We start from the raw sequence: 11,033 nt of genomic DNA on the forward strand, positions 1-11,033 counted from the left end.
AGGGAGCATTCCCTTTTCGAGTTGGTCCCTCTACCTGACTAAGAAATGACATATCCTTTTTGCCCTCGTGGTCGAGAGCTGACAGGACAAGGTGCCCCTGGCGCTTTGTTGGTGCAGAGGCTCTGTCCTGAGGAGGTGTCGTGACCGCCTGCCTGACCGTGGCACCCATGTGACCGTCAGGGCGCGCCACAGAGGGCCCTCGTGCATAGTGGCACCACGGGGCTGTTTGGTTAATTTCTGAGAGAGAGCCCAGAAATCCCGCTTGAAACCTTACCTGTAACTGCATCCGTTACCCATAGGGACAATCTCAACCAGTGGGAGAAGGTGATTCGAGGGGAGGAGAGCGCGACGTGGATCTCATCCCCACCCGCCCACGCCCCAGGGCCCTCCAAGAAGCTGCCCCTGAAGAGCTCGACCACCGACCACCACTGAGGCGCTGACCCGCCTGAGCATTCTCATCCTGCTTCTGTGACTTTTTTCCTTTTATTTTTGTGGGGGGACCTACGCCTGGTAACTGGGGTACAAACCTCTCCAAGAAGGTAACACCAAGGAGAGATGTCAGGCAGATGCCCTCCTGCCGGGGTCATCTGCGGGGCATCTCGGGCGGAGGACACCAGGACCACCGTGCTCAGAGGGCAGCCGGCACGTGACTCCTCTGACTTGTGAACTGGCCTTTCTAACAGGCTGATCCTGCTGAGGCCTTAACGGAAACGGGCAAAACCATCCCGAAGGGGCACTGTCCCACTGTGTCTGTCTCACCAGGGTTTACAGTGGTACTACGACGGCATCGTACTTGGGCTGTAACACCCGTGTTGCTTCGATGTCGTTGGTTTTAAATAGGAAGTTTTACCCATTACTATTGTGAACGTCCACGAGTGAACTGCTTGTAATTAACTTCAGTTGCAGCCCCCAGCCTCAGGACAGATGTCATTGAGATCACAGAGCAAGAAGTGGCAGAAAAAGTCAGATTCTTATTTCAAATCTTCGTGAATTTGGTTAAGTGGGCTAAAGTGTATTCTTTAAGTTTATACTAAAGGGCTTAGATGAATAAATTTAGCACTAGGAGGAGTAGACTGTCCCTTTTGAGAAGAGATGCAGGTGTACATTACAATAAATCTCAGAACTTCAAGTATCAATTCGAAATATGTCAAATAATTAAAAATAACTTTTTTCTTCATTGTTGTCTTGGCAAATTTACTGAACCCTTTGCATAAAGAACAGAATAAAAGCAAGGCAGTGCAAATTTTTTTTTTAATGGACAAGTCTTATGGATGTAAGATGTGAATTTTTAATAATGATTCCTTTATATTTTCATTTTATGTTATTATAAAATTTTAGACTCACATTCAAAATGAAAAGTTTATTCTAGAAATTATTTAATTAGAATACCATACATCTCTTTTTAAAAAATCAAATTAAACCATAAAATTTAAGTCTTCTGTATTTTACTTTGATCTGCCGCATTCACCTCCCGTTGACCACGCTCCTTATGCTACGCAGTCATATTTCATAAGCTCCCCGGCCGTGGGATGGAGGTTGAAGAAGGCAGTACAGTCGCATCGCACTTATTCCTGTTCCCTGCTCTTCTCACAGATCAAATATCTACATAGAAACCTGTGGTTTGGATAGTTTCTTCTGTGAAGCTTCTGTGCAATGTAAATGTTTTAAAAAATATGAAAGTTTTAAAAACATACGAAAGTAACACTCTGGACCCCTTCCCACAAGGATTACAAGGAAGCTACTACTGGTGCATATTAATACTTTGCAGGTTTTTAGCACAATGGCACAGTAACCTCTGAACCTGTGGTTAGTTCTCACTTGAAGGAGTTAGATAGAGTCTCAAGAACTGTCAGGCCAATCCATGACAAATGGTCTATTCACTATTCACATGGCAGAAAACTGGAATATCACTTTTAATAAAATAAATTTTTAAAATATGCTTCTACATATTTAATACTATATACATTGTTTATATGAGCTTGGTTTTTGCAAAATTAATTAAGAGGCTTCTACAACATGGCTTATTTATGTTGTAGCAGAGTTAGCTATACATAAACATTGTTCTTATGTTAAAAATTAACACTATGTGTTCAATTTCCTTATGGGCTTCGGAAAGTTGCCATCTTCCCTACGTGGAGCTCCATTTGCTATTTTAATTATACAACGTGACGTAAAAATGTAATAACTAAAGGGAGATGAATACCACTGTGGCTAGATACACACACCTGTGGATGGATGTAATGTATGTAGACAGAGATGTATATATGATACACACTCATATGTACATATGTAGACATACACACATATGTATAAATATGATATACACACATACCCACATATATATGACAGGAGAGAAAGAAAAGTAAACACATATGAAAGATAAAGAAACATCCCCATTCTTCAAAAACAGTGATTTTTTGTGTTAGAAAATATATATTGCTTGATACAGAGTTGACTAGAAAGTGTCATTTTTGTGTTAGTGTATTCACTGATTCCATTAAACTCTAAAAAGTTGCATATTTTTCTGCATACAAGTTTATGAAACTAGATTCCACCATATACAACTTTAATTACAAAAGTTAATTTAGCCATCTAATTTAACTTGGAGACTGAATTGCAAGAGGGACTATATCATGTAATACTATTATTTAATTAAAAGGATTTTAAAGGAATTGAGGAATTCTGCTTTAAAATATAGAAAACAATCATGGAGGTGGGAATCTTATGGCTATTTTTGCATATGAAGATTGTTCCCATAAGATCATTATAGAAAATTCTCTTAGTTTCTTATTGTCAAGTGTATTATATTATGTGACCTCTACTTTGAACAGTTTCCCAAAGGAATGTATGGATTTATTGGTTGGTTGATCTCTTGTGAAATATTGTCGTAAGAGAAGCACAGTTTGAACAAAATACTATATTCTAATTTAAACTGTTAATATTTTTTTTACCATGTGTAAGATTTTCTTAGTAATCATAGATTTACCTAAAATAAAAGGGTCCAGGATGCAGTGATATTTAGTTAATAATTTCTTTTGGAAAACATGCAGTCAGGAGTATTTTTATATTTTGGTAGCTATCTTTAGCAGATAAACTTTTTAGTTCTGTTTCTTACCTTTTCCCCAGAATTTTTCTTAAAAGGTAATATATTAATAATTACCAGAAGTCAGGCAGATAGATTTGATTACCAAAATTTTGGTGAATTTCTCATTAAGGTGACATTTTATATTGGGCCAACTTTTCCCTGTCCAGTATAAATTCGGTAACCAGCTATGAGTATATGTAGAATGTTCAGTTTGCAGAGATTTATATCAGTTTTGTTGATTTATAAAAGGCAAGGTTTATGGTCACATGCAATTATTCCATCATCCTTTCAGACATAGTGAATATATTTTTTAGCTAGAAATGTTCTTAGAAATATAAATGCATGCCAACAACATGAAATATTGAAGTCAGGCAGTGGAATAAATTCCTTAAAAAAATGTAAGCACCTTATTAATTAGCAGTTGATTCTCTGAGTTAATTAATTAGGAAAACTTGAAATGCAGTGAATGTGGAGGCTGATTCTCAAAAGCGACCTCGTTCCCAGGGCAGAGATTGTGACCCATTTCCCAGCCTTAGTTATGTCTAAGAAACATATGAGAAACCAATATTGCAAAAGGGATCAACTTGAAATATTAGACTCAATTGTCTTCGTTCCTGCTCTTCTTCAATGGAAAAGGACTGTACAGATGATTACAGTGGTACTCCAAGTGTCTCGTTCTCACAGCAGCAAAAACAGAATTAATTTGGAGCTAGATTTGTTCAGTATAGGTTTCCTCTTTTGGGCATGCTTTCTAGATATTTTTCATTTTGTACAACCTCAGTGAATTTTGCTTTATTGGTATGTTCATGTACACTAGATATGTTTGTGCAGGATATAAGTAGATGTATAAATCCTTAGATACCTGGAGTTTTTAATAGGTTTAGATTTTGATATCGTGTTCCTGGTCTTTTAACTCAAAATTAAGGTTTGAGCTTTAATAGAACTAAATGACCATGCCTTGGCTGTGCCTTTATTTTAAATACTATGATTTTACTTCCTCATTCATGTATTTATTATTTTGCTTTTATTGGTAATCTGTAATTGAAAACATTTAAAGGGACACATCCATGGTTAATTTTGTCAAATTGAATGAGTAGGATCATTCTCTTATCATCAGATTTCTATCCTTTATTTAACTTCATTAACATATACCCTGGTGACTGTAACCAACAAACTGTTCAGATTCAGTCCTTTCTGCAAGAACAATGACACTGATTCTGATGTGATTTTGTTGGGTTTCAGGTACATAAGCATGATTTAGATTTTGAAAATCACTTCTCTTTTTACATATTTCAAACATGTGTTTGCTTTCTTACACTTTACTGATTTTATTCAGGCTTTTATTCTTTAAAGACTATGTTCATTCAGTCACTATAGTGGATACTTTCTATTGGAAGTATTGGTCTGATTTAAAAATCATTGTAAAATATAAATTAGCTGAATATGCTATCAGGTATTGTTTCCCCAGGCTTGTCAGCGCATGGCTGTTACATTTTTACATGAGCATAAGTGCTTATCCTGATACGCCTTTTGCTGACTTCTTTAAACATTTATACTAAGTTTAAACAAATGATATCCAATGCAGTACACACTTTATATATATTTTTTTAAACTGGATATTTTGGTTATCTGAAGCATTGGATGCATTTTATGTGTTGGATAAAAATAGCAAAAGAGAAAGAAGAAAAGTTTCGGTGGTGTGCTTGTTCCAAATTACAAAGATAGAACAAAAAGAAAGACATCAATGATTCCCAAGAAACACAGTTAAAATCCCAAGAAGCATTACTATCTTCACTTGATTTTTCTCTTCTCCCCTCAACACTGGAAAGCAGTGCTTTGTAAGTCGGATACAGTCTACCTGCTCTTTCCTGCAGGTGTGAGAAAACTGCCGCTGAAAGCACACGGGGCGTGGCTCTGTGGGGCGTGCGTAATGTCACCTAAGCACCAAGGCAGACACAGCTGAATCCAGAGTTTGCCAAATAGGAGGTCGGTTTACGCAGTTCAGTTTTGAACCGATGTTTTTGTAGTACTGTATATTGGCAGAAGTTTAAGTGGGAAGTTTTTTATTTCTATTGTAAGTTAAGTTTTAAAAGTGTATTATCTAATACTCAAGCCCAACTAAAATATCGCATACCATGGGCATTGCAGCCTTCATTTTTTTTCTTTAGTCACTTTAATATCCAGTCCTATGCTGTATCTCAAATAGCCTGTATAAATGACAGATGGAAACATTATTTTCCATCTGATGTGTTATGTGGTGTATATGCTATGTGTTCATGTAGTGTGCAAATTGAAAGTACAATAGATTTATCCACAGAAGTATTTCTACACAATGCCCCTACCTATCTGAAATTACACGCTTGCCCAAAACACTGTCTTTACCAAAATTTGTACAGATTCGGCATCTTGATTCTTTCTGAGAAGAACAGGTGACCTTCTTTACATGACCATATGAACAAAAGTGAGTCTATATCCAGATAGGGCATCTAAGAGTTTGCTGGGATGATCTCCTTGCTGGCTAAAACCTGCTGGAGTGTAATGGAGATTATGTGTTATCAGAAATACAATGCTCATAATTAACTGACTTTTGAGTCAACAAATCTGCATCCAAAGTTTTGATAGGCTCTCTTTTGGAAGGAGAAAGAATTTCAAATTAACAGTATTCAACTTTATCACAGTTGATGAGTTAGCAAATTTAAAAAATGATTTTGTATGTATGACATAAAAATCTTTGTAAAATGCACAAGTGCAATAACTTAAAGAGGTCTTAACTTTGCATTTATAAATTATAAATATTGTACATGTGTGTAATTTTTTCATGTATTCATTTGCAGTCTTTGTATTTAAAAGAAACATTTACTGTTATGTTTGTATAATAGAACAGTACTCATTTATTATAACCTAGGCAAGTTGTAAATAAATTCATAATTCAAACAGCCATTATATATGCATATATGGGTGTTATATTGCAGAATCTATCTTTGTTTTACTTACATTCTTAGAGCAGCAAGAATTCTTTTGTCAATATGTAATTATACATATAAAGTATATATATGTATGATACATGAAATATATATAGAAATGTTCATAATTTTAATGGATCTCCTTTGGTGTGAATAATTGAATACAGAGTTTTTAAAATATCTTTCACGTTTATCATTTGCTCTCATTTGTGCGGAAGATCAGGGACACCTCATGAAAGCTCATTTGAAAACACTCTGGGCCTTGATTGCCTAAAAGACACCCCCGTTAACACGCAAGTGATGCGTTTGGTTTGCTCCAGCCCTTTCCTGCAGAAAGGATGAGACAACATAAAATGTCGATTTGCCAACTCCATTGTGCAATCTGAAAGGCTCAAAGACCGGGGAGCCAGTGGGTTTGTAGGATGATGCTTCAGAATACGGAGCTGGCGACACTGCGGCTTGACCCACGGGGCCCCAGGTAGCTCCCCTCCCGGGCACGCCACTCACCCACGTCCTGCTGGACGGAGAAGTGCTGGGCAGGAGACGGGGCGTGTGTGCTTGTGTGTAAGTACTGGGGTTGCTTCTGCCGTAGCAAAGAGCATTCTCCAGGCTAAAACCTCTGAACTGAAGGCTGCACACAGTGACAAGCATGGTCTCATCTTAAAAAACTCTGCTTAAAGAAACTGTGTTTTTGTTTTGGCTATCTCTGCATGCCATCAGGCGGGCAGGCAAATGATCAATATTTAAGACTAAAAAGTTAAAGTTCACTTGTATCCCAAGATCCTTCCTAGCCTTAAACATATTAGACATAAATTTTGGAGTTATAAAAAAAAAAAAAAGCTTACTGGAATACAGGTCTGCTGTGTTGTTAAATGTCATGCCCCCAGCCATGAGACTGGGGAGGGCAATGGGGACAGCCCTCAAACTGGGGTTCTTCCCTAACACCGAGTTCTTACTAACGGAGTGCTTTCCACACCGATAGCCCTGTATGCAGTGTAGACAGGGTTTTTGTGCAATAGTCATTTACCCTGAAACTGAATAAAATGTTTACTATGCTAAAAATACATTTCACGAGCTAACGCAGCCATGCAATCGTTTGGTAATTCAAGCTGCAGATCAGCACTCGCTAAAGCTGATCCGAGTTTGAATCCTCATCTTAATTACGTGTGCATCTGATTTTTCCGTCAACTTGAGCTCAGGAGTTTTGAGAGTAACACTTCTCCGTCATATCTATTTCTTAATGCAGAAACAACCCTCCAAAGCAGCACTTAACAAGCAGGTGTTTAGGCGGCACTTACACGCGGGCGGCAGGCAGGAGTGACTGGCAGGGGGCGTGGGCGGGAGGGCGGGCGTGTGCATCCGCTGGTCCGGAGGGGACACTGACCCCCTGCAGCCTCCTGCCAAGGTCACCGCCGACTCCTGTGCACGCGCTTCTTTCTGTGATCACTTCCCCACAATCACAGCCACTGACACGTTTAAACACCTGAAAATCCTAGACCGGCCCTCCAACAGTCTGAGGGACAGTGAACCGGCCCCCTGTTTAAAAAGCTTGAGGACCCTTGTCCTAGACATTTAACCAGGTTTTTTTTAATTAAAAAAAAACCAAGAAAACAAAAAACCACACAATCAATGTTGTCCGCGTAAGAGGAAACTAAGCTTGACGAGACAGAAGCACGTTCCCTCGCTCTCCACTCTCCTCTTCCCACACGCTTCCCCCACCAGCACAGACAGGAAGAACCTTGCACAGCAGGTGTAGACTTTGCCCCGTTGGGTACTGAGGAGCAAAAAGAAAGTGACCAGAAAAAAAAAAAAAGAATCAGGAATTTGTTTGAAACATCAACTTCCAAATTCGTTGCTAGTGATCTGTTCTGATAATGTCTAGCGTCTCTGTCCCTGATTAGGCAGAACTCTCGCTCAAAGTGATGTCCTCGGAGCATGGCAAATAGTCAGTAGAAAGAAAAAAAGGATTCCAGCATTTTAGCATACAGAACGACTAAAGTACTTGAATATATCCATCACACACATTAATAAAACAACATTTACTCTTAGCCTTGCATTAACTAAAAAAAAAGCCACATATCGGAATACCCCATTTCCTAAGTTTTCTGGGTCTCCAGGTTTGGACCGTGTGAAATCACGAAAGTTGGGGCTGGGACCTGGAGGTCATTGGTATGACCTGCCGTCAGCCAGGGCGAGATCCAGTTGCCAGAAAGTTCTATCCTAAGCTGACCTGGAATCTGTCGCTTTATGATTTCTGTCTGGACCCACTAGTTCTGTACTCGCCGCCACATGGAGAAGTCCCCTCCCCTTTATCTGACGACCTCCGGGCGGTCCAGGACAGTGACGGCTCTTCCTAGTGCTCAACCTGGTCTTGTAGATCTCTTTAAGACGCAAGTTGGCCGGGGCACCTGTGACCCTCCTGACATTCTCCCAGAGCGGTGTGCCCGAGGCCCGCTGCTGGCCCTGACTCCAGAACAGAGCCGGACTTGCTAGGGTGACCAGCGGGCACTCGGGGCGCATCTCCTGCCACCTTCCCTCCCCCGTGGCCCCGTCGTGTGGAATCTACACGTGTCCTCTTGTGACTATGTCACAAAACTCCACCAGAGTGACTTCACCCTGCCTTCTGTTTAGTCTACTCATTCATTTCTCTTTTTTTTTGAGACAGAGTCTCACTCTGTTGCCCAGGCTATAGTGCCATGGCGTCAGCCTAGCTCACAGCAACCTCAAACTCCTGGGCTCAAGCAATTCTCCTGCCTCAGCCTCCCGAGTGGCTGGGACTACAGGCATGCGCCACCATGCCTGGCTAATTTTTTCTATATGTTTTTAGTTGCCCAGCTAATTTCTTTCTATTTTTAGTAGAGATGGGGTCTCACTCTTGCTCAGGCTGGTCTCGAACTCCTGAGCTCAAACGATCCTCCTGCCTCGGCCTCCCAGATTGCTAGGGTTATGGGCCTGAGCCACCGCGCCCGGCCAGTCCACTCGTTCTTAAGGACGCCGATGTCCCCTCCCCTGAGTGAGGGTCTGTTTCCCCCAGTCAGTCTCGTGTCCCTCCTGCACATGTTCCCTGTCCTACCTGAGTCACAGGGGCAGAGCTGTGACGTGCACCACGCCCAGCATGAAAGGATGGAGGTCACCATGCATTGACAGCTCACTGTTCGCCCAGCGCCCCAAATCCTACTTGTACCAACTCAACCCTCAGACTAATTCCATCAATTATGCATTTATTATCCTTCTTTTCAAGATGAGAAAAATGAAATTCAGAGAGGTTGAGTAGCGCACCCGCCGGGGCTCAGGCAAACACGGCGCCGTCTGTATGCACTGGGCATCCCCTCGCAGTGCCTGCTAGCAAAGGCTGCGTCTAGAATCACGGCAGGCGCAGGCAGCATTCCCCGTGCTAGTCTCGGTCCTAGGTCCTCAGCCGCGAGGCTCCTTGTCCACCCCGCCTCGGTGGGGACTAGGAACGTGGAGTGGTGACTCAGAGAGAAGGGACGGGCAGCACTCCGCTCTTCACTTGCAAAGTAAAATGTGGAAATTCACAGTATTGAGAAGAAAACCGTTTATAGGCATTTATGAGCTAATGATGTGACTTAAGCGAGATGTTTTCAAGATACTTTCCCGCCCTCCACACTGAGGGCTGCCCGCACGGCGGGAGGGAGGAAGGAGAGGAAGAAAGCAACTGGAGGTGTGCACAGGTGGTCTCGAACACAGCCCCAACCCTGCCCTTCACTCGAGATGAGGCCCGCAGAGTGGGGCGGGGTGGGGGGGTGCTTCTACCCCGTGTCAACTTGGTGGAGTCTGACACCAACAGGGGCCTTGCGCCTGCTTTTGCTCCAGAGCTCAGAGTGGGGGGCACGGCCCGGAGTCTCACACCCAATCCGGCATGTGGCAGAGGGCAGAAGCAACCAGCAGTGGCAGGAGGTGACCAGTGCCCCAAGCCCGACCCTCGGCACTGCGGGAGCGATCGCCCAAAGGAAACTGACTCACGGTTGGGACCCCGGGGGTGCAGCTCCGGGTGGCCACACGCCGTGTGGCTGGAGGTCAGGGGTCCCCCTGCCCCCGAGAGCACCAGCCCAGAGAAGCCCAGACAGGCTCGGAGCCCGGCTCGAGGGCAAGGTGGCGAGGCCAAGCCGTCGAGGACACTGGGACAGCAGTCGTCTGGGCTGCTCAGCAGGACAGGGCCCTTCCTTGCCCCTGTCCCCAAGCCCACATCGGACCTCCCGCCCCACTGAGCCCAGCCCCCGCTCGCCCCCACCAGCTCGGGGAGAAAGAAGAGCGGGACTCCGGCTTTCCATTCCAGTGATTTAAAACCCGAGCAAATTCAAGAAGCAGCGAGTCCAGTAGACTTTACTCGAGTAGGATGTCTGAGTTAAGTTTCCTGTATTAGACACATTAGGAATTCAAGACAAATTAAACACATTTTTAGAAAAAGAGTTACAATTTTTACAGTTGAATTCCGAGCCAGTGAAATGGGTGTTTCCTGTGCTGGTGTAGCCTTTCTGCACCTCAGTCTTGGTTCCTGTAGCGCGGGGATTTCTTTAACTTGTTCCTGGTGACCAGTGACTACGCAGTGCGCCGAGAGTGACACAGAACTGACGATAGAGCTCGTGTGTAAGTAGGTATAGATACAGGTATATCACAGTCTCAGTGGGTCACAATGGGGTGCCATCATCACTGGCTAATGTTTCCTCGCTGAGGGAACTGCCAAAATTCCCCTTGCTTTCTTCCTCTCGTTCCTCCCTCCCGCCGTGCGGGCAGCCCTCAGTGTGGAGGGCGGAAAAGTATCTTGAAAACATCTCACTTAAGTCACATCATTAGCTCATAAATGCCTATAAACGTGCCACTCCTGTGGATTCCACAGCCTGGCAACATCCATGGGGCCTCAGGGCCGACCCAGGCATGTTAGGGCTCTTCAGAAGAACAGAACATGTGTACCGGAGACAGAGGCAGAGAGAGGGTTATCATAAGCAGTCGGCTCACGCACCTGC

General features: G+C 43.0%; 1 protein-coding gene across 4 annotated transcripts in view; it reads left to right on the plus strand.

Annotated features, from left to right (window-relative positions):
* PDE10A (phosphodiesterase 10A) overlaps positions 1–7,371 on the plus strand; it is a 546,467-nt gene extending 539,096 nt beyond the window's left edge. For 2 of the 4 annotated variants that reach the window (XM_012776792.3, XM_012776797.3), the window contains one exon: positions 300–7,371. In XM_012776792.3, the coding sequence (XP_012632246.1) occupies positions 300–432 (133 nt within the window). In that variant the 3' untranslated portion in view covers positions 433–7,371. The remainder of the gene's footprint in view (positions 1–299) is intronic. The other 2 variants (XM_012776793.3, XM_020287302.2) reach the window with 1 other exon arrangement.
* Positions 7,372–11,033: the final 3,662 nt, after the last annotated feature.

The sequence above is a fragment of the Microcebus murinus genome, chromosome 5 (assembly GCF_040939455.1).
Source record: "Microcebus murinus isolate Inina chromosome 5, M.murinus_Inina_mat1.0, whole genome shotgun sequence".
Classification (NCBI taxonomy): domain Eukaryota; kingdom Metazoa; phylum Chordata; class Mammalia; order Primates; family Cheirogaleidae; genus Microcebus; species Microcebus murinus.